Source organism: Camarhynchus parvulus, chromosome 27 (genome assembly GCF_901933205.1).
Source record: "Camarhynchus parvulus chromosome 27, STF_HiC, whole genome shotgun sequence".
Lineage (NCBI taxonomy): Eukaryota > Metazoa > Chordata > Aves > Passeriformes > Thraupidae > Camarhynchus > Camarhynchus parvulus.
Window position 1 is genome coordinate 5,396,889 of NC_044597.1, and position 27,245 is coordinate 5,424,133.

The 27,245-nt window shown below is 70.1% G+C and overlaps 4 protein-coding genes across 5 annotated transcripts; 3 read left to right on the forward strand and 1 right to left on the reverse strand.

Moving 5' to 3' along the window:
• Positions 1-4,728: 4,728 nt before the first annotated feature.
• Positions 4,729-8,577, forward strand: SP6 (Sp6 transcription factor). The gene is given in 4 exon segments (XM_030966432.1): positions 4,729-4,873; positions 7,444-7,827; positions 7,830-7,895; positions 7,898-8,577. Coding segments are annotated over 3 exon segments (1,098 nt in total). The 5' UTR covers positions 4,729-4,873; positions 7,444-7,464; the 3' UTR covers positions 8,567-8,577.
• Positions 8,578-12,838: 4,261 nt separating this feature from the next.
• SCRN2 (secernin 2) lies at positions 12,839-17,311 on the forward strand. Of its 2 annotated transcripts, none has more exons than XM_030966468.1 (9): positions 12,839-12,875; positions 13,184-13,360; positions 13,635-13,816; positions 14,016-14,215; positions 14,297-14,512; positions 15,190-15,355; positions 15,427-15,604; positions 16,500-16,668; positions 17,208-17,311. In XM_030966468.1, exons 2-8 carry the CDS (start codon positions 13,190-13,192, stop codon positions 16,656-16,658), a joined length of 1,272 nt encoding a protein of 423 aa, XP_030822328.1. In that variant the 5' UTR covers positions 12,839-12,875; positions 13,184-13,189; the 3' UTR covers positions 16,659-16,668; positions 17,208-17,311. The 2 variants fall into 2 exon arrangements, with proteins under 2 accessions (XP_030822328.1, XP_030822330.1); XM_030966470.1 differs by having other exon boundaries at positions 12,840-12,875; positions 13,189-13,360.
• Positions 17,090-21,238, reverse strand: LRRC46 (leucine rich repeat containing 46). The gene is made up of 9 exons (XM_030966054.1): positions 21,141-21,238; positions 20,747-20,831; positions 20,609-20,669; positions 20,423-20,531; positions 19,371-19,417; positions 19,184-19,293; positions 18,507-18,576; positions 17,517-17,686; positions 17,090-17,433 (listed from the first exon to the last, which is right to left on the reverse strand). Exons 2-9 carry the CDS (start codon positions 20,775-20,777, stop codon positions 17,090-17,092), a joined length of 942 nt encoding a protein of 313 aa, XP_030821914.1. The 5' UTR covers positions 20,778-20,831; positions 21,141-21,238.
• A 74-nt stretch (positions 21,239-21,312) lies between these two features.
• MRPL10 (mitochondrial ribosomal protein L10) lies at positions 21,313-27,028 on the forward strand. The gene is given in 6 exon segments (XM_030966414.1): positions 21,313-21,352; positions 22,845-22,949; positions 22,952-23,013; positions 24,525-24,689; positions 25,552-25,696; positions 26,420-27,028. Coding segments are annotated over 6 exon segments (762 nt in total). The 3' UTR covers positions 26,665-27,028.
• Positions 27,029-27,245: the final 217 nt, after the last annotated feature.

Sequence of the window (27,245 nt, forward strand, 5' to 3'; positions counted from 1 at the left end):
CTCCATTAAATGTGGCACGGAGGGGACCCGGGGGTCCCAGGGAGGGGATCCGGGGGTCCCAGGGAGGGGATCCGGGGGTCCCGGGATGGGCACGGAGGGGACCCGGGGGTCTCAGGGAGGGGATCCGGGGGTCCCGGGATGGGCACGGAGGGGACCCGGGGGTCCCAGGGAGGGGATCCGGGGGTCCCGGGGCGATGGCGCCCCCGAGGGTCCCCAACCCCTGCGGGAAGGGAGCACAGCGGGGTTCGGGGGGTCCCTGCAGAACCTGGGCTGGGATGGGGGTCCCCAACCCCGCACAACAATCGGGGTGCTCGGGGGGGTTCAGGGTCCCGGAGGGGATCGGGGCTCCCTGACAGGATGGGGGTCCCCATGCCCCTCGCAGAATTTGGGGCACCCAAAAGCGACGGGGATCCCCAACCCCTTCCCACACTCCGGGGTGTGCTCCATGTCCCGCAGGGGTCACCCCCACCACCCCATCCCCCTTTTGGGGGTCCCTCACCCTGCCGGGGTCCGCTCGGCGCTGCCGCCCGGGGTTCCCGGGGGTTCCCGGGGGTGCCCAGCTGGCTCCAGCCCCCACGGGCCCGGCTGCTCCCACTGGAGCCAAATAATTGCCCGGTGCTTTGTTGTGCCGTGTCTGTGGCCGCGGGGCCTCCATTTGTGGGAAGCAGCCGCGGCCAGCGCCGCCCTCCCCGCCCTCGTCCCCGCCCTCCGCGCTCCGCTCCGCTTACTCACCGACCCCGGCCCGCGCCCCGAACCCCCCGGGGACCCCCGGACCCCCCGGGGACCCCCCCGGGTACCCCCGGCCCGCGCCTGTCCCGCGCTGGGGTGGCCCGGGGGGGTCGCGGGGTTGGGTCCCTGTGCTGGGGACACCTGTCCGTGTCCCTGTCCCATCCCTGTCCCATTCCTGTCCCTGTCCCTGTCCCTGTCCCTGTCCCTGTCCCTGTCCCTGTCCCATCCCTGTCCCTGTCCCTGTCCCTGTCCCTGTCCCTGTCCCATCCCTGTCCCATCCCTGTCCCTGTCCCTGTCCCATCCCTGTCCCTGTCCCTGTCCCTGTCCCATCCCTGTCCCTATCCCTGTCCCTGTCCCTGTCCCATCCCTGTCCCTGTCCCTGTCCCTGTCCCTGTCCCTGTCCCTGTCCCTGTCCCATCCCTGTCCCATCCCTGTCCCTGTCCCTGTCCCTGTCCCTGTCCCATCCCTGTCCCATCCCTGTCCCTGTCCCATCCCTGTCCCTGTCCCTGTCCCTGTCCCTGTCCCTGTCCCTGTCCCCGTTCCTGTCCGGGCTGTCCCGGTTCTGTCCCGGTTTCCCGGGCCGTGACTGACAGCGGGGCCGCTGGGGCTCAGATACGGCAGCGAGATTAGCCCGGGACTAATTAAACCGCAATTAAAGCTCGCGTTGGAGCGCGCACCGAGCGAGCCCCAGCCCCGTCCCAGCGCCGCAGCCCCGGCCGCGCTCGCTGAGGAAACGCCGCCCGCGGGCACGCGCTGCGGGCAGGGCAGCGCCGTCGCGATAATCGCGATAGAGATCTCCGCAAGGCTGGCACGCGGCCCTGGCCTCGGGCAGCGGGGGCGCAGCGCCGTGCCAGATGTGCCAGCCGTGCCAGATGTGCCATCGGTGCCAGCTGTGCCAGCCGTGCCAGATGTGCCATCTGTGCCAACTGTGCCAGCCGTGCCAGATGTGCCAGATGTGCCAGCCGTGCCAGATGTGCCAGCCGTGCCATCGGTGCCAGCCGTGCCAGATGTGCCATCGGTGCCAGCCGTGCCACCCGTGCCAGCCGTGCCAGATGTGCCACCCGTGCCAGCCGTGCCAGATGTGCCAGCCGTGGCAGCTGTGGCAGCCGTGCCAGATGTGCCCCGGGTACCGGGCACTGGGCAGCGGCCGTGGCACCGCGGCGGCACCGCTGGAAGGGGGACATGGGGGTGTCCTGGCGGGTATTGGGGCACCCCGTGGGGCTGGGACACCCCCGTGCTGGCTGTGACCCCCCCATGGGAACCGTGACCCCCCATGGGGACCGTGACACCCCTATGGGGACCCCTCCATAGGACTGTGCCCCCCCCATGGTGGCTGTCCCCCCCCCAGGGCTGTGCCCCCCCGGTGCCGCCCCGTCCCTCGCTCACCTGGCGCTGTCCCCATGCGCCACCCGCAGCAGTCGCGGGTCCCCCCCGGGCCCGTCTGGGCGTGGGGCCCCCCCCGAGCCGCGGGGAGGCTCCGGCAGCTCCGCCCGGGCCCGTCTGGGCCCCGCGGCCGCCCCCGGGCTGTCCCCGCAGGGACGGGGCGGCCCAGACGGCGCAGCCCCGCGGCGGAGCCCCCCCGGCACCCCGAGCAGCGGGGGCACGCAGGGACGGGTGGGGACAGGGACGGGCTCGGGGACACTGTAAGTGGACATGGACCCTGGGCACAGGGACGGGCTCGGGGACACGGTGTGACACTGCTGGGACACCCCTGGGACACCCCCAGTGCCACCCCTGCCCTGTCCCCGTCCCTGTCCCCACCGAGGGCTGTGTCCCCCCCACCCCCTGCCGGGCTCTGGGGACACCCCGAGGTCCCGCTGCGGTTTTGGGGAGCCCCGGCCCCCCCTGTCCCCCCCTGTCCCCCCCTGTCCCCCCTCTGTCCCCATCCCCCCCCCGCTGCCTGATCACTCATAGGGATTGGCGGCATTTGCCTCTTGCCTTATAATTTATGCAAATGAGCTGTAATTAGCAGTAATTTCAAGGCACGGCTCGGGGTTTCAGACGCTCGGGTCCCCCCCGGGATGCGCCGCGATTCCCTGCCCTGGGTGGTCCCAGCTCTGCCCGGGGGGCACCGCCCGCACCCCCAGCGCCCGGGGGTCCGCAGGAGGGAGCGGCCGCGGGAACAGCCCCGGCTCCTCCCGGGCGGGCCGGGGAGGGAGCGCAGCGGGACCTGGGACAAATGCCCCAGATGTGCCCTACAGAGCCCCATGCGTGCGCTCACCCCATTTCCGTACAGCCAGACACCCCAGAGGGGCTTCTCCCGCCCCTTCCCACGCCGGGATCCCCAGGGCAGCATCCCCCTCCCCAGGACAGGGTCCCCATCCCCGTGTCCCCATCCCGGTGTCCCCATCCCCGTGTCCCCATCCCGGTGTCCCCATCCCAGTGGCCCCATCCCCGTGTCCCCATTCCCATCCCCGTGTCCCCATCCCGGTGTCCCCATCCCCGTGTCCCCATTCCCATCCCCGTGTCCCCATCCCGGTGTCCCCATCCCCGTGTCCCCATCCCGGTGTCCCCATCCCCGTGTCCCCATCCCCGTGTCCCCATTCCCATCCCAGTGTCCCCATCCCCGTGTCCCCATCCCCGTGTCCCCATCCCGGTGTCCCCATCCCGGTGTCCCCATCCCCGTGTCCCCATCCCCGTGTCCCCATCCCAGTGTCCCCATTCCCATCCCGGTGTCCCCATCCCCGTGTCCCCATCCCCGTGTCCCCATCCCGGTGTCCCCATCCCGGTGTCCCCATTCCCATCCCCGTGTCCCCATCCCGGTGTCCCCATCCCCGTGTCCCCATCCCGGTGTCCCCATCCCGGTGTCCCCATCCCCGTGTCCCCATCCCCACCCCGGTGTCCCCACCCCGGTGCCCGATCCCCTCCGGTGGTGCCGCTCTCAGCCCACCGGGCAGCCCCGTTTCTGCGGCGGCGGCGGCGGGCCCGTCCGTGCCGGGATGATGGAAACCGGCGCAGCTTTCCCCGCGGCCAGGGCGGAGCTCGCTGCTCCTCGGCCGGGCCGGGCCGGGCGCTCTCCGGGCTCCCACGCGCCGGCCGCGATCGCGGCGCTGCCCGCCCCGGCCCGGCTCCGCCGCCGCCTTTTCCCGTGGGATTCGGGGGCCCGGGGACCTCCCCGTGCCCACCGGGGTCCGCGGGGGCTGCGGGACCGCCGGGCGGGCGCAGCGGCTGCAAATGGGGACACGGCGCGCCGGTGATTAAGTGGCTCCAGCGGCCGCGGTGTTGTCACCCGGCGGCTCGCGGGGTTTGTCCCTCCCGGCAGCCTCGGGGGGGACACGGCAGACACGGGGGTGGGACACCCCCGCCCGAGCGGGGACAGGCTCCGCCAGCGCCTCCCGGGCGGTTTTGGGTGGCCCCAAACCCCCCGGGGTCACGGTGGGTCCTGTGTCCCGCTCCCTCCTGCCAGCTGTGACCCCGAAATTGTCCCCTGTGTCCCCCCCCGTCCCACTGGTGCCGCGGCGCAGAACCGAGGGGCGGTGGGGGGCACTGAGCCCCCACGGGGACAGGTGACATCCCTGCGGGCAGGAGCAGGTGCCCGCCCCCGTGTGCCACCCCCGTGTGTCACCCCTTGTCACCCCCGGGCACACAGAGCGGGGGGCGGCCACCCCTGTGTGCGGGGACAGGGCCGGGGGTCCCGGGGGGTGGCAGGAGGACAGGGCGGCCACCTGAGCGTCACCAACAGGCGAGGGGGTGCCTGGAGGGGGTGGGAACACGAGGGGCGCCCGGGGGTCCCCGGGGGTGGCGGGGGGTGGCAGGAGGAGGCGGCCACGGCCGCGGGAGGGAGGGAGGGAGGCGGTTGTTGCTTTCTTCTTTAATTACCCCCCTGTTTGCGGTGTCTGCTGCGAACTTCCCGTCCCCTCCCTCCGCTTTCATCCGCCGGATCCTGAGCCCGGAGCCGGCTCCTGTCAAGCGCCGGGGCTGCGGCTCTGCCTCCAAGGGTTAAAATCACCGGGCCGGGGGTGGAGCTGGGCGGGGGGGCGGAGGGAAGAGCCGGCGGCCGGGCTGGGACCCGGCCATTCCTGCTCGCCCGGCCCAGTGGGTGCCCCGTCCCTGGGGAGCCGCGCGGGTCCCTCGGGGTCCCCTCGGGAAGCAGCGCCCGCGCCCATGAGGACGGAGCCGCCGGGAGCTCGCCGCCGCTAGAGCCGTACGTACCGCCGGTGCCGCGGGACGGGACCCCCGCCGTGGTCCCGGGGACGGGGCTGCCCTGACCCAGGCGGGGGCGCGGCCGCTCCGGTCCGCGCTGCCCCCCGAGCCCGGGGCTCCGGCCCCGCCGCCTCCCGGGACACCGCGTTCTGTCCCCTCGCTCCAGCGTCCAGCGCGACCCCCGCCCCTCGGGGGTCTGCCTCTGAGACCCCTCGCGCGGTGCCGAGTCCTGCGGGGGCTGCACAGGCGGGACCCCCCCCCCGCCACCGGAGCGGCCCCGCTCCCCTCCCGAAAAACCCCGGGCAGCTCCGCCGGGGCGCGGGGGGCACGGTCCCGATCCCACCGCAGCCCCCGGCCCCGCAGCGTCCCCCCGGCCCCGGGGCATCCCCGGGACTCGCGGCATCGCCCCAAAGCCGCCGCATCCCCCGAGCGCGGCCCCGCCGCCGCCCCCGTGCCCCCGTCGGGACTCCCGGTGCTGGGGGCGCGGCGCCCGCCCGGCCCCGCCGCGGGGCGAGGCACCGGCGGAGCCGGGAGCCGGGGCCGGGCCGCCCGTGCCCAGCCCGGGCCGTGACTCACGGGACGCTTCAGCCGCCGCTGCCTCAGTTTCCCTGCGGTGAAATGGCCAACGCGTCGCTGAGCCCCGCCAGGGAGGGAGGGAGGACGCCGCGGGCCCCTGGGGATTTTTGTCATCGTTCCCGGATGGAAAAACGTCCTGGGAGGCTCCGTGCCCGGCCGGGGCAGGCCCGCGCACGGGGCTTCTCCCAGCGCTCCCCATCCCGGTCGCGGCCCTTTCCCGGGTCTGGGGCTGGGATGGGGGGCTGGTCACGGTGCGGTCGGTGGGACCCCCGAGCGGGGGGGATCGCTGCGATTGGGGTGTCCCAGGAGAGCCCCGTGCTGATCCCATGGGCTGGGAGCGCCCCCGGAGGGTCCCTCCCCTCCCATGGGGGTGTGGGGGGCTGGGGGATGTCCCTGAGCCCCCAGATCGGGGGGTCCCGTCCGTGCCAGCCCCCCAGAGGCCCGTGAGGGGCCGGCACTGCGGGACTTTGTGGCTTTGACCCCAACTCGGAGCTCGTGGGGAGCAGGGTCGGGGGGCTCCGGAGCCCTGAGCGCCGCTGCGGGCGGGGGCGATGGAGCCGCCAGTGCCACCCCCTCCCGAGCCCGCTCGTGTCCCCGGGGCCAGGGACCGTCCCCAGCGCTGGGTGGGCAGAGCTGAGCCCCCCACGGGGCAGCAGGACCCCAAAACCTGCTCGGCTGCCGCCCCGGGGGCTCATCCTGCCCCCAGCCCCAGGCCGAGCCCCACCTGTGTCAGCAGCACAGGTACAGGTGGGTCCCGCCGGGGGCATTTTGGGACCCCCCCAAACTCCCACCCCGAACTTTGGGGTCCCCCTGCCTGCCCGAGTGACGCCTGGCCGGGGAAAACGGGGTCCCCATGCGGCTGAGGGGTCTCCAGCACTGTGGGGACCCCGGAATCACAGCGAGGGCATCGGGGGGCACCGGGGGTCTGCTCGGGGGATCCCCCACCCCAAATCATCCAGCACCCCCCAGATGTGTCCCCAAGGCTCTGTCCCTGTCCCGAAGCATCTGTCCTTGTCCCTGTGGGTCTGTCCCTGTCCCTGAGGCTCTGTCCCTGTCCCCCGCGGGTCCGTCTCTGTCCCCGAGGCTCTGTCCCTGTGGGTCCGTCCCTGTCCCTGAGGGTCCATCCCTGTGGGTCTGTCCCTGTCCCCGCGGCTCCCGGGGGTGGCCGGGGCAGGGGGATGGTGACGAGAGCGGCGCTGGGAGGAGGTTCGGGGGCGTCCCTGGGAAGCCGGGGGGCGGGAGCCGGCGGCGGCAGGTGGATTTCGACACCGGGGTGGGGCCCGTCCCCAGCCCCGTGGGGTTTGCGCAGCTCCCGCTGAGTCACGGCCGCCCCGCGGGAGGCTGCGGCTGCCCGGGGCTCGGGGGGTGTCCCGGGGGTGCCCCGGGGCTGCGGGGGAGCCGGCCCGAGCCAGCTTCAAAGGGCGGCCCGGGGCTCCGCTGCCTCATCCCGCTGCCAGCCAGCCCGGGGCTGCAGCCCCCCCAGAGCAGCCCGGGGGCTCCCAGCTGGGCCGGGCCTTGGGGGGAGCCGAGGGGGGCGAGGCTTTCCCAGCCCGGCTGGGCTGCGGCACAGACAGGCTGGCCTCGCGGGGCCGTGCCCCCTCCATGGGTCTGGGGACGCCACCTTCGTCCCCTTGGGGAGCCGGGCGGTGTTGGGGGGCACAGCTGGGGAGGAGATCAGCAGATGCTGGATGTTCCTCGGGTTTTGGAATTAGGCGCCGACCCCTCCGGGCTGCAGACGTGACCGAGCGGCGCCAGGGGCTGGCACAGGGGGCGGGGACGGGTGTGAGGGGTGCCCCCCCCCCCCCCAGCCGGTGCCACGGTCCCGGTGTCCCAGCGGTGTCGCGGAGCAGCGCAGCCCCCTCGGTGGGGGCTCAGGGCGCCCCAAACCGCGGCTGCGGTGCCGGTGCGGGCGGGGCCGGGGGGCGCGGAGCTGCGCCCCCCCCTCCTCTCACAGCTGCTCTCCCCCCTCCCCGGCCGCCCCGCTCGGCCCCGCAGGTCCGTGCGCGCCGCCCCGCGATGCTGACGGCGGTCTGCGGCTCGCTGGGATCGCAGCCCTCGGACGCGCCCCGCGCCTCCCCGACCCACCTGGACCTGCAGCCGCTGCAGCCCTTCCAGCCGCACGGCCCCGCCGCGCCGGCCGCCCCCGACTTCGCCTCGCCGCTGCCGCCGCCCGAGCTGCCGCTGCCGGGGCCCGAGGACGCCGCGTTCGCCGCCGCCGCCGCCGCCTACGAGCCCCATGGCCCCCCGAGGTTAGAGCTGCCCCCCGAGGGGCCCCGCCGCGCCGGAGCCTACGCCAAGCTGCTGCCGGCCGCCCCGGACATGGCGCATCCCTACGAGCCCTGGTTTCGGCCCCCGCACCCCGGAGCCCCCGGCGAGGGGGCGGAGGCGTCAACTGGTGGGAGCTGCACGCCGGGGCCAGCTGGATGGAGCTGCCGCCGGGGCAGGCCGGGGGCTGCCGGTGCCCGCGCACCCCGGGCTGCCCGCGGGGCTGGGCGGCTACGGCGGGGCCGAGCACCAGCTCTGCGCGCCCCCCGCCCACCTGCTGCCCCCGCCCGCGCAGCACCTGCTGGCCAACGAGGGGCGAAGGCGCTCGAGGGGCCCCCGGAGCCGCGGGGCGCCGAGGGCGAGGGCGGGGGCGGCCCAAGGGGCCCGGCGGGCCGTGCCCCGCGGCGGGGCGCAGGCGGCGTGCCGCTGCCCCAACTGCCAGGAGGCCGAGAGGGGCGGCCCGTGCCCCGAGGGGGCCAAGCGCAAGCACCTGCACAACTGCCACATCCCGGGCTGCGGCAAGGCCTACGCCAAGACCTCGCACCTGAAAGCGCACCTGCGCTGGCACAGCGGCGACCGGCCCTTCGTGTGCAACTGGCTCTTCTGCGGCAAGCGCTTCACCCGCTCCGACGAGCTGCAGCGGCACCTCCAGACCCACACGGGCGCCAAGAAATTCTCCTGCCCCGTCTGCGGCCGCGTCTTCATGCGCAGCGACCACCTGGGCAAGCACATGAAGACGCACGACGGGGGCAAGGACGGGCCCGAGCCCGAGGGCAAAGGCGCCGGGGACGCGGCGGCCGCCAAGGGAGGCAAGAGGGAGCCGGAGGGGGGCACGGCCGCCCCCACAAACTGAGCCGCTGAGCCCGGGGCGGGGGGGACGCGCACGGAGGTGGGGCGGGGGCCGGGGGGAGCCTTCGGGGCCGGTCTCCGGAGGGGCTCGGGGCGGGGCTGGGCGCAGGGCTGGCTCCTTGTGCCGGCAGCGGCGGCGAGCCCGGGGACGGCGCTGGTGGCGCGGCCCCGTCCCCGGCGCGGCTTGGGGAGCGCCGCAGCCGGAGCTGCCCCGCGGCGGTTTCACTTGTCCCGCTGCCGCTCTCCCGCCCCGCTTCTCCCTCCCCCTCCCTCCCTCCCCCGCACTCGTCCTCCCCCGGCTTCCCAAATCTTTTTTTTCGGGAGGCTGCTGGCAGGCGGCGGGGCTGTTTGGGAGGAACATCAATGGGAGCCGAAGGAGCGGGAGCTGCCCGGGCACGTCCAGCCCAGAGGGGAGGAAGGAGAAGGAGAAAGGGAGAGAGGAGAGGAGGAACCCGGGAGCCTCCGCTCGGGGGGGGCGGCCGCAGCCCCCCGGGCCCTCCCCACGGTCCCCTCCGAACCGCGGCACCCCGGGCTCGGCCCCCAGCCGTGCCAGCCCCGCTCTGCCGTCGCCCACGAGGTGTCGGCACAGCCACCCACGGGCGACACTCGGGGGGCCGGGGACATCCCCGTGCCCCAGCGGGGGCCGCTGAGCCGGCGGGGTCCCCCACCCTCGGAGCCCCGCTTTGTCTGTGCGGCTCGAAGATGTGGAACCCATTTTTGGCCCGAATCGTGGCTAAAATGGAGAGAAAGGGAAACAAAAGAACCCCCAAGAAATCCTGCGCGAGTGTGGCCGCGGGGAGCTCGGGGGCCGCGGGGGCCGCGGCGGGCGGTGGCCCGAGCGCGCACCTGCCGCGTTCCCACGCCCACCGCCGCGGCCGCGGGCGGGAGGCACCGGGGCGGCCGCGGGCCCGGGCGAGCCGGGGCGGCCGCATTCCTCCGGCCTGGCACGGCCGCGCCGCCGCCCGCGACCCCCGCCCCTCCCTGCGGGCGCCCCCGCCCCGGGCCGGCTGCCCGCGCCCCCCGTCCCTCCCGGGGACCGCAGCCGCCCCGGGCCCCTCGGGGGCGCCGTGTCCCCTCCGTGCATGCTGCCTGTCCCCTGTGGCCCCGTAGCCGTCCCTCCCCGGGATCCCGGAATTCCAGGGAATTCTGCCTGGCCCCTGCATGCTGCCCGTCCCCCCGGGGACCCCAGAGCTGTCCCTTCCCTCCCGGGGACCCCCGGGCCTTCCCCCACCAGGGACCCCGTAGTTTTCCTGCCCTGGGGTTGCCCCTGTCCCCGGGGCACCCCGTATCTGTCCCACACCCCTGGCTGGGGGTCCGTGAATCTCGGTTTTTAGATCTTTCGGGGTCTTACACCCCGATTTTGGCAGAACCCCTCGGACACAGAAGGAGAAGCTAAACCCGGGACCTGGGAGGGGGGTTTGGGGGGGTGGGGTTCGCTGGCTGCTCGAGGCACCCGGGGGTCCCCCCGGCGCTGCCCCCCAGCCAACACCAGTTCGAACCAGTTGGGAATCTGGGGAGGGGGGCGATTTGGGGGGCGCTGAGCCCCGGCCCGGCCCCTCCGGGGGGTTCTGGGGGGGCCGTGTCGGGGCTGCCCGGGCTCGGAGCGCCCCGAGGTCGGGGGGGGAAGGGGTAGAGGTGAAGTCGAGTGGGGTCCGTGCCCAGAGGGCGCCCCGAGACCTTCGGTTTTGAGTGTTTTATTATTATTATTAGTATTATTATTATTAATTATTATTAATATTAATTATTAATTATTATTATTTTATTAAGGTGAAGCCAGGCTTTGCTGCTCGGGCAGAGTGGATGTCCCGGGCCGGAGCTGTGGCCGTGGGCTGTGCGGATGGGGCGGGCTCGGGCCCCTCCAAGGGTCCCCATGGCTGTCCCCTCGCTGTCCCCATGGCTGTCCCCATGGCTGTCCCCATGGCTGTCCCCTCACTGTCCCTCGCTGTCCCCATGGCTGTCCCCATGGCTGTCCCCATGGCTGTCCCCATGGCTGTCCCCATGCGCTGTCCCCATGGCTGTCCCCATGGCTGTCCCCATGGCTGTCCCCATGGCTGTCCCCTCGCTGTCCCATGGCTGTCCCATGGCTGTCCCCTCGCTGTCCCCTCGCTGTCCCCTCGCTGTCCCATGGCTGTCCCCTTGGCTGTCCCCATGGCTGTCCCATGGCTGTCCCCTCACTGTCCCCTCGCTGTCCCCATGGCTGTCCCCATGGCTGTCCCCATGGCTGTCCCCTCGCTGTCCCTCGCTGTCCCCTCGCTGTCCCCATGGCTGTCCCCATGGCTGTCCCCATGGCTGTCCCCATGGCTGTCCCCTCGCTGTCCCCCCGCTGTCCCCTCGCTGTCCCTTGCTGTCCCCATGGCTGTCCCATGGCTGTCCCCATGGCTGTCCCCTCGCTGTCCCCATGGCTGTCCCCTCGCTGTCCCCTCGCTGTCCCCATGGCTGTCCCATGGCTGTCCCATGGCTGTCCCATCGCTGTCCCCATGGCTGTCCCATGGCTGTCCCCATCGCTGTCCCCTCGCTGTCCCATGGCTGTCCCCTCGCTGTCCCCTCGCTGTCCCCATGGCTGTCCCCTCGCTGTCCCATCGCTGTCCCCTCGCTGTCCCATCGCTGTCCCCCGCTGTCCCCTCGCTGTCCCCGTCCCCAGGCCCCGAGGGGCTGGCGTGCCCCCCGGGCCGCGGGGCAGGGCCGAGCCCGGGGCTGGGACCCCCCAGCACGAGGTGAAGTCTCGCTGGGGGGGTCTCAGGGCACGTCCCCAGCCCCAGCACGGCCCCCGCTGTCCCCCCCCCGCAGGACTCGGGTGACCTGGGCTGTCCCAGCTCTCGAAGGACGTCCCCGACCCCGGAATTTGCCTTTTCCAGCACAAAATTCCCCCTCGGTGTCCCCCAGATGGGATCTCACCTCCCAAAGGGACCCGGGGGGGGCTCAGGACCGTCCCCGTGTCCCTCAGAGTGGCACCAACGGGACTTCAGCGGCCCCTGCAGCACCTGGGGGGGCTCCGGCCCTTTGGGGGCAGATTGTGGGGGGCTGCACCCCACGGCTGGGCTGGGGGGTCCCACGGCCACGCCGGCACTCGGGGCTCAGCCTCAGCGAGCTGATCCAACCTGGGGGGCTGCGAGGGGGGGCCCAGGTGCGCTCAGCGCCCCCAGGTGCGCTCAGCCCCCGCAGCCCCGGGGCTCTGCCAGCCGCGATGGGGCAATGAAGGCTGTAAAACCGGGTGGGGAGGGACGGCGGCCGGGAAACCAGTCCGGCCTGCTGCGGCGTGGGGATCCCGGCCCCGCGCCCCGAACCGCCGCGTCCCCCGCCCGCCCCCGGGGCAGGGAGGCACCGGGCCGGCGGGGCCCCGGGCCGGGGGCGGCCGCGGGGGGGATGGAGCGGCCCCGGGGGCGCCCCCGGCCCGGCGAGGGAGCGTTTGTGCTGTGAGGAGGCTGCGGGGCTGTGGGGTTTGCGTTTTGTACTGGAATAAACGCCGCGTGTTTTCCACGCTCCGGCTCTCCGGCTCCATCCCTGCCCAAGGACACGGGGGTCCCGCGCCCCGACCCCAAATCAGCCCTGCCGAGGGGATCAGGCATCCCGACCCCAAATCAGCCCTGTCAAATGGTTCAGGGGTCCTGCATCCCGACCCCAAACCATTCATTCTAAGGGGCTCAGGGGTCCTGCATCCCGACCCCAAACCATTCATTCTAAGGGGCTCAGGGGTCCCCCAGCCTGGCCTCGGCTCTCCAAGGCTTCCCAGCACGGGGACCCCGGGAGCTGCTGGGTGCGGGGCTGACACGGGCTGGGACCGGCCGAGCCCCCCTGAGGGTCCCATCCTGCGCCCCCCGGGCCGGGCGGGCGTGCGGGGTGCCCCCGCGGGGGGTGCCAACGGGGGCGCTGCCCACGCCGGTGCTGCTCACGGGGGTGCGGGGGTGCCCATGGGGGTGATGCTCACGGGGGTGCGGGTGTGCCCACGGGGGTGATGCCCACGGGGGTGATGCCCACGGGGGTGATGCCCACGCGGGGCTCTGACCCCCGAGAACCCCCAGCACGCACCCGGGTCCGCCGTCTCTGCCCCAGGGGAGGAAAATTGGGACCCCCGTCCCCGGGCTCCTTTGGGAACCGCCCCCCCGACCCAGGCGGGTGCCGGTCCCGGTGCCGGTGCCGGTCCCGGTCCCGGTGCCAGTCCCGGTGCCGGTGCCCGTCCCCGCCGCTGCCGCCGTGCGGCCTCCGGCCACCGGGCGCCGCCGTCGCACGGCCGGGGCTGGACGGGGCGGGCCGGGGCCGGACAGGGCGGGCCGGGGCGGGCCCGGGCAGCGGCGGAGCTGCGGAAGCAGCGGCAGGTCCGTGGGGACGGGAGGCCCCCGCGGGGTCCCGGTTACCGGCGCTGGGAGGGACGGAGGGAGGGGGTCCCGTCCGCGGTCGGTGCTGGGGGGTCCCGGTTACCGGGGCTGCGGTCGGTGCGGGGCTGCGGGGTCCGGGGCGGGGGGTGCCCCCCAGGTCACCCTGCCATGGGGTCCCTGATGTCCCCCCAGTTTCAGGGACCACGTCAACCCCTCCATGCCCAGCACCAAAGGGACCCTGGGGACACATCCGGGGCAGGGACAGGGACGGGGGGGTGACATCGCCCTCGGTGCCCGCCCTGACCCAGTTTAGGATGGCGGGGCACGGTCCGGTGCCCTCGTCCTGCGACTGCTTCGTGGCCATGCCCCCGCACACGGCGGCCCCCGCCGTCATCTTCGCCAAGAACGCCGATCGGCCCCGGGACGAGGTGCAGGAGATCGTCTATGTCCCCGCCGCCACCCACCGGCCTGGGGACAAAGTCCAGGTGAGACCGTGCTGGGGCCAACGGGGCTGCAGGGTCAGGGCGTGCGGTGCCAGCTCAGCCGAGTGTGTCCCCACAGCGTGCAGGGCCAGGGGGGCCGCAGGGACAGGACAGTGAATGTGCCAGGTGTCACCCTGTGTGCCAGGGGGGCTGAGAGCACTGAGGGTGCCAGGTGTCACCTCTGTGTTCCCCCAGAGCACCTCTGTGTCCCAGGGGGGCTGCAGGGACAGAGCACTGAGGGTGCCAGGTGTCACCCGTGTCCCGCGTGTCCCCGCAGTGCACGTACCTGCAGATCGAGCAGGCAGAGCGCACCCACGCCGTGCTGCTGAGCCGCCCCGCCTGGCTCTGGGGGGCCGAGATGGGCGCCAACGACTGCGGGGTCTGCGTGGGCAACGAGGGCGTGTGGACCCGCGAGCCCCTGGGCGAGGCCGAGGCGCTGCTGGGCATGGACCTGGTGAGGTGAGGAGGGTGAGGATGATGAGGGTGATGAGGACAGCCCCATGTCCCCATGTCCCCATGGTGAGGACAGCCCCGTGCCTGTGCTGTCCCAGCCGCTGGTGAGGAGGGTGAGGGTGGTGAGGGTGGTGAGGATGGTGAGGGTGATGAGGACAGCCCCGTGCCCAGCCCTGGCTCTGTCTGACGGGCGCTGCTGGCGCAGGCTGGGTCTGGAGCGGGGCAGCTCGGCCCGGGAGGCCCTGGAGGTGATCACGGCCCTGCTGGAGCGCCACGGGCAGGGCGGGAGCTGCAAGGAGGAGCCGGTGCCCTTCGTGTACCACAACACCTTCCTGCTGGCCGACCGCACCGAGGCCTGGCTGCTGGAGACCGCCGGGCGCTACTGGGCAGCGCAGCGGATCCGGGGTGAGCGGGCACGGGGGGCACCGGGGGCACTGGGGGGGTCCCGCAGCCCCCCGAGTGACCCCCGGGCCCCCCCCGGCACAGAGGGCAGCCTCAACATCTCCAACCAGCTGAGCATCGGCAGCGAGATCACGGCGGAGCACGCGGGGCTGCGGGAGCGGGCGCGGAGCCAGGGCTGGTGGAGCGGGCACGGCGAGTTCAGCTTCGCACGGGCGTTCTCCCTGGAGAAGGAGCCGCCGCGCATGGAGGCTGCCAAGGCACGGCTGAGCGCTGGGAGGGAGCTGCTGCAGCGGCACGCAGGTGGGACAGGGCGGGGACAGGGCGGGGACAGCGTGGGGATGGGGATGGGCACGGAGACAGGGATGGGGATGGGATGAGATGGGGACGGGGACACGGACAGGACTGGGACAGGATGAGGACAGGGATGGGGATGGGAACAGGACAAGGACAGGGATAGGAACATGATAGAGACAGGAAGGGGAATAGGACAGGGACAGGGGTGGGGACAGGAATGGGGATGAGGACAGGGATGGGGACAGGACAGGGACAGGGATGGCGATACTGATCCATGGCTGCTTCCATGCCGGCAAGGAGCTCTTGTGGCAGCACTCAGGTGGGGACAGGGATGGGGACAGGGATGGCCACCCATGGCTCGCCAAGGGCTGCATCTGTGCTGGCACAGCCCCAGCTCCTGGGGACAGGGCCTGGCATGGGGACAGCCACCCACAGCTCACCCCAGTGCGTCCCCACAGCCACCCCACATGTCACCAGCCACCCACACCTCGCCCCAGTGCGCCCCCACACCTCGCCCCAGTGTCCCCACAGCCACCCCACATGTCACCAGCCCCCCCACACCTCGCCCCAGTGTCCCCACAGCCACCCCACATGTCACCAACCCCCCCACACCTCGCCCCAGTGCGTCCCCGCTGCCCAGGGCCCGGCTGGCCGTGCTGAGGTGGCCCTGCCTGTCCCCGCAGGTCACATCACGGAGGAGACGCTGATGTCCATCCTGCGGGACAAGGCCAGCGGGATCTGCGTGGACAGCGAGGGGTTCCACACGGCCGGCAGCATGGTGTCCGTGCTGCCCCGCGACCCCGCCGTGCCCTGCGTGCATTTCCTCACCGGCACCCCGGACCCGTCCCGGTGAGGCGCGGGCGGGCGCGGGGCCGCGGCGCTGCCCGCGGTTCTGCTCCCTCACCCCCGCTCCTCCCCAGCTCTGTGTTCAAGCCCTTCGTGTTCGTGGCCGGCGTCAAGGCGGCGCCGCAGGTGAGGTCCCCGAGCTTCCCGCAGGATCCCGCCCGGCAGATCCCGCGCTTCCGGAGCTCCGTGGATCGGCGGCACGAGCTGTACCGGCGGCACCAGGCGGCGCTGGAGCTCATGGAGCGGGAGCCGGTACTGCACACCCCGCACAGCCCAGGGATCCCACAGACCCGCACACCCTGCAGAGCCCACAGAGCCTGCGGATCCCACAGAGCCCACAGACCCCACAGAGCCTGCGGATCCTACAGACCCCACAGAGCCTGCGGATCCCACAGACCCACACACCCTGCAGAGCCCACAGAGCCCACAGAGCCCACCGACCCCACAGAGCCCGCGGATCCCACAGACCCGCACACCCTGCGGATCCCACAGACCCGCACACCCTGCAGAGCCCACAGAGCCCACAGAGCCCGCAGACCCTGCGGATCCCACAGAGCCCACAGAGCCCACCGACCCCACAGAGCCTGCGGATCCCACAGAGCCCACAGACCCCGCACAGCCCAGGGATCCTACAGACCCGCACACCCTGCAGAGCCCCTGCAGAGCCCGCAGAGCCCACAGAGCCCACAGACCCCACAGAGCCTGCGGATCCCACAGACCCGCACACCCTGCAGAGCCCACAGACCCTGCGGATCCCACAGAGCCCGCAGAGCCCACAGAGCCTGCGGATCCCACAGACCCGCACACCCTGCAGAGCCCACAGACCCCACAGAGCCTGCGGATCCCACAGACCCCACAGAGCCTGCGGATCCCACAGACCCGCACACCCTGCAGAGCCCGCAGACCCTGTGGATCCCACAGAGCCCGCAGAGCCCACCAAGCCCACAGATTCCACAGAGCCTGTGGATCCCACAGAGCCCGCAGAGCCCAAAGATCCCACAGATCTCACAGACCCCACAGACCTTGCAGACCCTGCAGACTCACAGATCCCACAGACCCTTCCCCACCCTGCAATGGGATCAAACCCTGAGCTCTGTGACCCCATTCCGGAACCCCCGATGTCCCTGACCCGCCCTGATCCCCGCAGGAGCGGGGCCAGCGGCTCCTGGGCACGCTGCAGGAGCTGGAGCAGCAGGGCCTGCAGGGCATGCGGGATTTGCTGCAGGGCAGGGCGAGCCCCAGCCCCCAGGAGCTGGCCGACCTCTTCTTCGACTGCGTGGAGGCCGAGATGAAGTTTTACACCTAAAGCTGCACAGGTGGGTGGGCTCGGGTCCCCCCAGGGCGTTTGTCACGGACAGGGAATCACAAAACATTCCCAGAGTCCGACCCCAACTCCTCCTGACTCCCAGCCCCCGGGTTACCCCGGAGGTGAGCTCAGGCTGGACTGGGGTGCGAGGGGAAGGACAGGGATATGGGATATGGGATATGGGATGGGATGTGGGATATGGGATGTGGGATATGGGATGGGATGTGGGATATGGGATATGGGATATGGGATATGGGATATGGGATATGGGATGTGGGATGTGGGATGTGGGATGTGGGATATGGGATATGGGATGGGATTGGGGGTCCTGCCCACTCCCCGTGTGTGCTTTCCCCATTTCCAGCCCCTGTATGGGATGGGATTGGGGGTCCTGTCCACCCCCCGTGTGTGCTTTCCCCATTTCCAGCCCCTCAGGGGGCACCAGGCTGGACTGGGGTGGGAATAAAGCCTTTATTGCTGGCTGCTGCCGCAGGGTATTTGGGATAACTGCCCATTTCCTGCTCCTCTGGCACGGGTCTCCTCCTGCAGAGCCTCGCCCGGGGGCTGGCTGGGCCCGCCGGGTGCCGGCGGAGGTGCCGCCGGTGCCCCTGGGCGCCGCTGTGGACACGGCCGGGCCGGGCCGCGCTGCCCCGGGCCCAGCAGCAGCGCCCGGCGCTCCGCAGCTCCTCCAGGCGGGCCCGGTGCTCCTCCAGGCTCAGGGTCCGCCTCAGCCGCGCCCGCGCCGCCAGCTCCCGGCGCACGGCCCCGAGGAAATCTGCCCGGAGGGACGGCAGCTCCAGGAGCCGCGGCGCCGCCAGCGCCGGCACCGCGCCGCGTGTCCCGCCCCCGCCCGGGCACCTCTGTCCGCCGTGAAGGGAGCCCTGAGCGCCGGGAGCAGCTCCTCCTCCTCATCCTCCTCATCCTCGCTGCTGCAGGAGCCTCCTCCCGCCGCCTCCTCGGCCGCGCTTCCCTGGACGGGCTGGGAATCCAGCTGCAGGAGCTGGGGCAGCGCCGCCAGCACCCCGGCCCTGTGCGGGGAAGGGAGGAAAAGCCGAATTTCCTGCAGCTGTGGGAGCGGGACTGGGGGTCCCGTCCTCCCTCTGCCCACCAGAGCCTGAGCGGGGAGAGGAGAGATTCAAATCCCTGAGATGGAGAGCAGGGATTCAAATCCTTGGGGTTTGAGCAGGGATTCAGATCCCTGGGGTTTGGAGAGATTCAGATCCTTGGGATTTGGAGAGCAGGGATTCAAATCCTTGGGGTTTGAGCAGGGATTCAGATCCCTGGGGTTTGGAGAGGAGAGATTCAAATCCCTGGGGTTTGAGCAGGGATTCAATCCCTGGGTTTGAGCAGAGATTCACATCCTTGGGGTTCGGAGAGGAGAGATTCAAATCCCTGGGGTTTGAGCAGGGATTCAATCCCTGGGGTTTGTGCAGGGATTCAATTCCCTGGGATGGAGAGCAGGGATTCAGCCCCTGGGGTTTGTGCAGGGATTCAGCCCCTGGGGTTTGGAGGGCCAGGCTGTGTTTGCTATTTCATGGAATGGTTTGGCTGGGAAGGGTCCTTAAACCCCACCCAGCTCCATCCAGGGACACATCCCACTGTCCCAACTGCGCTGGGGCACTGCCAGGGATCCAGGGGCAGCCACAGCCCCTCTGGGAATCCCATCGCACCCCCTCCCCACCCTCCAGCCAGGAATTCCTTCCCCAAATCCCCTCTGGCAATGGGAACGCGTTCCCCCTTGTCCCCCTGTGTCCAGAACCAGCTCTCCGGGGGCACTGCAAGGCCACAATCGAGTCACCCCGAGCTCCTCCCGCGTTTTGGGGGGCTGTTTGTCCCCTCCAGCCCCACCTGTATCCCTCCTGCTGGGTGCACGGGTTCCCTGCCAGGTCCAGGATCCGGAGGCTGCGGGGCAGCTCCTCTGCCAGGACAGAGGCAAAGCACAGGGAGCTGGGAGCCCAAATTCCTGCTCCCCAAAACCCCCAGCTCCCCTCGCTCCTGGGGCAGCCCCCAAACAGAGGTGGCCCCCAAATAGAGGGAACCCCCAAACAGAGGGAACCCCCAAATAGAGGGAAAGCACAGCAGGGCTGAGCTGGGAGCCCAAATTCCTGCTCCCCAAACCTCCCAGCTCCCTCGCTCCTGGGGCAGCCCCCAAACAGAGGTAACCCCCAAATAGAGGGAACACCCAAACAGAGGGCTAGGAGACAAAACTCCCCCCCCACACTCCCCGCTCCTGGGCAGCCCCCAAACAGAGGCAGCCCCAAAAAAAAACCCCAAACAGAGGCAGCCCCCAGGACAGAGGGAACCCCCAAATAGAGGCAAAACCCCCAAATAGAGGCAGCCCCCAAAGAGAGGGAAAGCACAGGGGGGCTGAGCTGGGACCCCAGATTCCTGCTCCCCACACTCCCCAGCTCCTCTTGCTCCTGGGGCAGCCCCCACAGCAGCACTGCACCCCACAGCCGGGGAAACTGAGGCAGGAGGGCGGGAATGGGAGTGCAGACGGCCCTGGGGGGGGTCCCTGCTCCCACCTGCGTGCAGCACCTGGATCAGGTTGCAGGACAGGTCCAGGAGGCTGAGCCGGGGCAGCCCCCGCAGGTTCTGCACCCTCTGGATGCGGTTCCCAGCCAGGCACAGGAACCTGCGGGGCTCACGAGGGCAGGGCTGTCACGGCCCCCTGGGCACGCCTGCTCCCCTTCCCCAGCCCTCCTGCTCTACCTCAGGTTGGGAAAACACTCCAGGTTCTCCATCTTCTCAATGTGGTTCTGGAAAATAAAATAGAAAAAAAAAACCAAACCCCAACGTGGTTTTCTCTTGTCGTTTTGTTGGGGTTTTTTGTTTGTTTGCTTTTGGTTTTGTTTTGTTTTTTTCATTTATTTTGCCTGCTGAGTGAGAATTCACATTTTGGGAACGCTCTGGGATCGCTCCAACCAATGCTGGGGGCAACACGGGAGATGCTGGGGAAGGAACGGGGTGGGGGGGACAGTGAGAGATCCCCAAATCCAGAGCCCTGAGCTGAGTATCCTCATGTGGGTTTGGGAACAGCGGGATTCTGGGGGGGTGGAGCGGGGGGAGGCTCAGAGACCCCCGTGGGGGGATTGGGGGTCACTGGGGGGACAAAACCCTCAAGGGTGGGGGGAACTGTTCCCTTCTGGATACTGCGGAGGGAAAGCAGGAGCAGGACTGGGGTGTCTGTGGGATCAGGAGCAGAATTGGGGTGTCTCTGGGATCAGCACTGGGGTGTCTGTACGATCAGCATTGGGGTGTCTGTGGGATCAGCACTGGGGCGTCTGTGGGGTCAGGATCAGAACTGGGGTGTCTGTGGGAGCAGAATTGGGGTGTCTGTGGGATCAGCACTGGGGTGTCTGTACGATCAGCATTGGGGTGTCTCTGGGATCAGCACTGGGGTGTCTGTACGATCAGAATTGGGGTGTCTGTGGGAGCAGCATTGGGGTGTCTGTGCCCCCAGGATCAGCACTGGGGTGTCTCTGGGATCAGCACTGGGGTGTCTGTGCCCCAGGATCAGAATTGGGGTGTCTGTGCCCCCAGGATCAGCACTGGGGTGTCTGTGCCCCGGATCAGCACTGGGGTGTCTGTGGGATCAGCACTGGGGTGTCTGTGCGATCAGAACTGGGGTGTCTGTGCCCCCAGGATCAGCACTGGGGTGTCTCTGGGATCAGGATCAGCATTGGGGTGTCTGTGCGAGCAGAATTGGGGTGTCTGTGCCCCCAGGATCAGCACTGGGGTGTCTGTGCCCCCCAGCTCCGTACCTGCTGCAGGTAGAGGCTGTGGATCCCGTCCTGCCCCCGGGTTTTCCCGATGCAGCAGATGTTCTCCCGGTCCAGGCGGATGGTGCCGGTGGGCAGCGGCCCCGTGGAGCTGAAGGGGACACGGGGGGTTTTGGGGTGCCCCGAGCCCCCTCCGTGCCAGCCCAGGGGGCTCTGGGGGATCCTCACCGTGCGCGGGCGATGATGAGGCTGTCACTGAGGGTCGCTCCCGGGCACGGCTCCTCGGGCGCTGCGGGGATTCAGAGCGGGGGTCCAGGGCAGGGGCGGCCCCTCCTGCCCGGGGGGAGCCCCCAGAGCCTCACTCACCCCCACAAAGGGCGTCCCCTTGCTCAGCCATGGCCGGGCGGCCTGGGCTCCTTGTCTCCTCTCCGGGGGGATGGAGGAGCAGGGTCTGAGGGAACAGAGGGTGACACACCTGTGGGCTGGGGATGTCAGCTGGGCCGGGGTCAGGGCTGGGACCCCACAGCGGGCAGGGGGGCTCTGTACCCAGGGGGATGATGGCACTGCGGGGATCAGTGGGACCGAGAGCCCCGGTCTGGGCATCTCAGGGACCCCCGGGATGGGGCTGGGGGGTCACCGGGACCAGGCCCCACTGGACGGCGGCTCTTAGAGACCCCTGAGATGGAGCCACGGCAGCTCAGCAGGACCGGCTACCGCGGGTTTGGGGCTCAGAGACCCCCGGAAGGGCCAGGGGGCTCACCGGGAGCGGTTCCCCGGGTTTGGGGCTCAGAGTCCCCCACTTTGGGGGGTTCAGCGCCCCCGATCCGGGCTCCGAACAACCAGGCCGCGCCGCGCCGTTGCTATGGAGACGGGCGCGCCGGAAGTGATGAATCCTCCACCTTCCCACAGGCCCTTGCGCCGGCGCGACCAAGATGGCGGCGCTCAGTGGCGGCGGGACGCGATGGCGGCGGGGTGAGAGATGGGAACGGGAATGGGAACGGGCTGGGACAGGGGCCTGGAATGGGAACGGGATGGGACAGGGGCCTGGAATGGGAACGGAAGTGGGAACGGGAGTGGGAACGGGACTGGAACAGGAATGGGAATGGGAAGGGACAGGAATAGTAATGGGACGGAGAGCGGGACAGGGCCAGGAATGGGAACGGGAGTGGGACGGTAATGGGAACGGGAATGGGGTTGGGAAGGGACAAGAATAGGAATGGGAGGGAGAACGGGACAGGGGCAGGAATGGGAATGGAACAGGACTGGGACGGGGGCTTGGAATGGGAACGGGACTGGGAACGGGAGGGGGCAGAGACCGGGAACGCGAGTGGGTCGGGGGCACGATCGGCAACCAGGGCCAGGACTGGGGCCGGGCCCGAGGCAGCCTGGTGCCGGTATCGGTGCTGGTATCGGTGCGGGGGCTGAGCTCTGTCCCGCAGGCTGGCCGCCCGGTGCCGGTACCGGTATCGGTGCTGGTATCGGTGCTGGTATCGGTACCGGTATCGGTGCCGGTATCGGTACCGGTATCGGTACCGGTATCGGTGCCGGTATCAGTACCGGTATCGGTGCCGGTATCAGTACCGGTATCGGTGCCGGTATCAGTGCCGGTATCGGTGCTGGTATCGGTGCTGGTATCGGTGCCGGTATCGGTGCCGGTATCGGTGCTGGTATCGGTGCTGGTATCGGTACCGGTATCAGTACCGGTATCGGTGCCGGTATCAGTACCGGTATCGGTGCCGGTATCGGAGCCAGTATCGGTGCCGGTATCGGTGCCGGTATCGGTGCTGGTATCGGTGCTGGTATCGGTACCGGTATCGGTGCTGGTATCGGTACGGTATCGGTACCGTATCGGTGCGGTATCCGGTACGCGTATCGGTGCCGGTATCAGTACCGGCATCGGTGCCGGTATCAGTGCCGTATCGGTGCTGGTATCGGTGCTGGTATCGTGCCGGTATCGGTGCCGGTATCGGTGCTGGTATCGGTGCTGGTATCGGTGCCGGTATCAGTACCGGTATCGGTGCCGGTATCAGTACCGGTATCGGTGCCGGTATCGGAGCCGGTATCGGTGCCGGTATCGGTGCCGGTATCGGTGCTGGTATCGGTGCCGGTATCGGTACCGGTATCGGTGCCGGTATCGGTGCCGGTTGCCATGCTCAGCGCTGTCCCGCAGGCTGGCTGCCCGGTACCGGTATCGGTGCTGGTATCGGTGCTGGTATCGGTGCGGGGGCTGAGCTCTGTCCCGCAGGCTGGCCGCCCGGTGCCGGTACCGGTATCGGTGCCGGTATCGGTGCCGGTATCGGTGCTGGTATCGGTGCTGGTATCGGTGCCGGTGCCGGTACCGGTATCGGTGCTGGTATCGGTGCCGGTATCGGTGCCGGTATCGGTGCTGGTATCGGTGCCGGTATCGGTGCCGGTATCGGTGCCGGTATCGGTGCCGGTTGCCATGCTCAGCGCTGTCCCGCAGGCTGGCTGCCCGCCCTGCAGCTGCTGCGGCGCGGCTCCAAGGCGGTGACGCGGCACTGGAAGGCCGTGCACTTCCAGCGGCAGAAGCTGCTGGCCCTGACCGAGTACCTGCCCCGCGGCCCGCCCTGCCCCCGCGCTGCCTGCCCCGGCCCGGCCCCCGCCAGCAGCAGGTACGGCACCGCACGGCACTGCACCGCACGGCATGGCATGGCACTGCACCGCGGCTCGGCACGGCACGGCACGGCATGGCATGGCATGGCATGGCATGGCATGGCATGGCATGGCACGGCTCGGCACGGCACGGCACGGCATGGCATGGCATGGCATGGCACTGCACCGCACGGCACGGCATGGCATGGCATGGCATGGCACTGCACCGCACGGCATGGCATGGCATGGCATGGCATGGCATCGGCATGGCATGGCATGGCATGGCATCGGCTCGCGGCACGGCATGGCATGGCATGGCATGGCACGGCATGGCATGGCATGGCATGGCATCGGCATGGCATGGCATGGCATGGCATGGCATGGCATGGCATGGCATGGCATGGCACCGCACAGCTCGGCATGGCATGGCATGGCATGGCATGGCATGGCATGGCATGGCATGGCATGGCATGGCATGGCATGGCATGGCATGGCATGGCATGGCATGGCACGGCTCGGCCTCGGCATGGCATGCTGGAGCTGGCGCGAGTGTGTGACCCCGTGGGGTGGGATGTTGGGGCTGGGAAACAGGTGAGACCCCATGCGTGGGACCTCGAGATCTGGGGGGACACCTCGAGATCCCTGGGAACACCTCGAGATCCCTGGGAACACCTCGAGATCCATGAGATCACCTTGAGATCCATGGGAACACCTCGAGATCCCTGGGAACACCTCGAGATCCATGGGAACACCTTGGGATCCATGGGAACACCTCGAGATCCATGGGAACACCTCGAGATCCATGGGATCACCTCGAGATCCATGGGAACACCTTGGGATCCATGGGAACACCTTGGGATCCATGGGATCACCTCGAGATCCATGGGATCACCTCGAGATCCATGGGAACACCTCGAGATCCATGGGAACACCGTGGGATCCATGGGAACACTTTGATATCCATGGGATCACCTTGAGATCCTTGGGAACACCTCAGGATCCATGGGAACACCTTGGGATCCATGAGATCACCTTGAGATCCCTGGGAACACCTCGGGATCCATGGGAACACCTTGGGATCCATGAGATCACCTTGAGATCCATGGGAACACCGTGGGATCCATGGGAACACTTTGATATCCATGGGATCACCTCGAGATCCTTGGGAACACCTTGAGATCCTTGGGAACACTTTGAGATCCATGGGAACACTTTGAGATCCTTGGGAACACCTTGAGATCCTTGGGAACACTTTGAGATCCATGGGAATCCCTCAAAATCCATGGGAACACCTCACAATCCACGGCATCACCTCGCAATCCTTGGGACCATCTCCCCCCAGCACCTCCAGCTGCGGGATCACACCAGAGGTCCCATCCTGTCCCCTGTCCCCAGGAGGACGGCTATGGGCACTGTGACACCGGGGCTGTCCCCTGTCCCACCCTGACACCCCCTGTCCCCAGGAGGACGGCTATGGGCACTGTGACACCGGGGCTGTCCCCTGTCCCACCCTGACACCCCCTGTCCCCAGGAGGACGGCTATGCCCGCGTGCTGCGTGCCCAGCTGGAGGCCACGCTCCGTGCCAGCCGCATGGTGGCCGTGTGCCAGTACAACGCCATGGCCGACGAGGACGTGGCCACGCTGCGGCACTTCCTGCGCCGCCACGACATCCACGTCAAGTTCGTGCTCAACGAGGTGGGGCTGGGCCTCGCGGGGGTCCTGGGGGTGTCCAGGGGTATCCCGGGGCTTCTGGGGGTGTCCAGGGATATCCCGGGGCTTCTGGGGGTGTCCCAGGGGTGTCCCAGGGGTCCTGGGGGTATCCAGGGGTTTCAGGGTATCCCGGGGGTTTTGGGACTGTCCCGGGGGTATCCTGGTGCTTCCGGGGGTGTCCTGGTGCTTCCGGGGGTATCCCGGGGGTTCTGGGGGTGTTCCAGAGGTTTGGGACATCCCAGGGGTGTCCTGGTGGGTCCGGGGGTATCCCAGGGGTATCCAGGTGGTTCTGGGGGTATCCCAGTGGTATCCTGGTGCTTCCAGGGTATCCTGGTGCTTCCAGGGATATCCCAGTGGCTCTGGGGGTGTTGTCCTGGTGGTTCTGGGCTGTCCTGCTGGCCCTGTGCTGTCCCGGTGTCCCCCGGGCGCTGTCCCGCTGTCCCCGCGCTGTCCCGCTGGCCCCGGGGTTGCTGTCCCACTGGCTGTCCCGCTGTCCCCGTGTGGCTCCAGCGCTGTCCCGCTGTCCCCGTGCTGTCCCGCTGGCCCCGCGCTGTCCCGCTGGCCCCGGGGTTGCTGTCCCGCTGGCCCCGCGCTGTCCCGCTGGCCCTGTGCTGTCCCGGTTGCCCCGCACTGTCCCGCTGTCCCCGCGCTGTCCCGCTGGCCCCGGGGTTGCTGTCCCGCTGGCCCCGCGCTGTCCCGGTGGCTCCAGGCTGTCCCGCTGTCCCCGTGCTGTCCCGCTGGCCCTGCTGCTGTCCCGCTGGCCCCGTGCTGTCCCGCTGTCCCCGCGCTGTCCCGCTGTCCCCGCGCTGTCCCGCTGGCCCCGGCTCTCATGCAGGCTGTGTCGCAGGTTGCCCGGCCGGTGCTGGCGCAGTCCAAGCTCAGGAACCTGCTGCCGCTGTTCGTGTGCAGGAACATCCTGCTGGTGAGCGCGGAGCCGCGCGCCAGGGAGATGCTGCGCGTGCTCAAGGGGGTGCCACAGGTCACCCTGCTGGGTGAGAGCCTGCCCCGCTCCCCACGGGCTGGGAACGGGGCTGGGAACGGGGGAATGGGGATGGGAATGGGGGAATGGGGACGGGGATGGGAGTGGGGGAATGGGGATTGGAATGGGGGAACGAGGATGGGAGTGGGGAATGGGGAATGGGGGGGAATGGGGGGGATTGGAATGGGGGAATGGGGATGGGAATGGGGCTGGGAATGGGGGAACAGGGCTGGGAATGGGGGAATGGGGCTGGGAATGGGGGAAGGGGCGGGGATGGGAGTGGGGGAATGGGGGAATGGGGATTGGAATGGGGGAATGGGGATGGGAATGGGGCTGGGAATGGGGGAACGGGGCTGGGAATGGGGGAATGGGGATGGGAGTGGGGGAATGGGGGAATGGGGCTGGGAATGGGGGAACGGGGCTGGGAATGGGGGAATGGGGGAACGGGGCTGGGAATGGGGGCCTGGGCTTGAGGGGCTCATCCGGGGCTGAGAATTGGGATCCAGGGCTTGGGAGGCTCATCCAGGGCTGGGAATGCTGGCCCAGGACTGGGAATGAGGCCCCTGACAGAGCTGCATCCATGCACACAGGGCAGGGCGGCCTGAGGAGCCAGCAGTCCCTCCCCAGGGGGCTCTGGGATTCCCTCCCCAGGGGGCTCTGGGATTCCCTCCCCAGGGGGCTCTGGGATTCCCTCCCCAGGGGGCTCTGGGATTCCATGCCCAGCTCCCTTTTCCAGGCGCCTGCATCGACGACACCATCCTGAGCCGGCAGGGTGTGGAGCAGCTGGCCCGGCTGCCGCCGCTGGAGGTGTCGCAGGGCCAGACGGTGGCCGCGCTGTCCCTGCTGCCCTCGCAGACCTGCTCCCTGCTGCAGCGCGGCCCCGCGCTCCTGGCGGCGCTCCTGGAGCAGCACCTCCGGCGGCTGCGGGGCGCGGGCGGAGCCGCGGAGCCTGCCCCGGGCCCCGTTACCGGGAGCCACTGACGCTGGGAGCTGGGAACCAGCTCCTTCCCCGGCCACGGGAAACGGGGAGCCCCCCGGATGAGGGCTTGGGGGGTCATGGACACAATTCCCATGGGATTCTCCAGCTCCACAGCGCGGGGTCAGGGGCTGGGGGTTTGGCACCGAGGGTCCTGCGGCCCCCCCAGCCCCGCAGGGAGTCGTGGCCATTCCCTTGTGCTCCCTTGGGATCGTCCCAGCAGCGTTCCAGCTGTGAGCGGGGTCTCTGGGAGCAGCCGGAGGAGGAGGAGGAGCGCGGGTGGGCCCTGCAGGGGGGTCTGGGGCACTCCCACCCGGTGCCTTCGGGACGGGGCCCGGGCTCCCTGTCCTGCCCATTAAAGCGTCCGTGTGCAGATGCCGAGGCCTCGTCTGCGATTCTGGGCGTGGGTGGGGGGTGGTGCTGCCCCCCGAGGGTGGGGGGAGAGGCCAGGGCTGCTCTGGGGGTGGGAGAGGGAAATGCCAGGGTGGGAATGCCCCGGGACCAGCTTGGAGCGGTGAGCCCCGACACGCCCGCGGGTCAGCGATTCCCGGGATCCCCATGGGGTGAGCAGCCCCGAGACCCCCAC

Bases quoted from the DNA above. Each gene is read 5' to 3' on its own strand.
- SCRN2 (XM_030966468.1), top strand. From the start codon at position 13,190: ATGGCGGGGCACGGTCCGGTGCCCTCGTCCTGCGACTGCTTCGTGGCC. The intron at 13,817-14,015 runs GTGAGGAGGGTG...CTGCTGGCGCAG, and splicing joins CTGGGCATGGACCTGGTGAG to GCTGGGTCTGGAGCGGGGCA. The intron at 14,216-14,296 runs GTGAGCGGGCAC...CCCCCGGCACAG, and splicing joins GGCAGCGCAGCGGATCCGGG to AGGGCAGCCTCAACATCTCC.
- LRRC46 (XM_030966054.1), bottom strand. From the start codon at position 20,777: ATGGCTGAGCAAGGGGACGCCCTTTGTGGGG. The intron at 20,532-20,608 runs GTGAGGATCCCC...TGTCCCCTTCAG, and splicing joins CTCATCATCGCCCGCGCACG to CTCCACGGGGCCGCTGCCCA. The intron at 17,687-18,506 runs GTGGGGCTGGAG...TTCCCCGCACAG, and splicing joins ACCCAGCAGGAGGGATACAG to GGCCGGGGTGCTGGCGGCGC.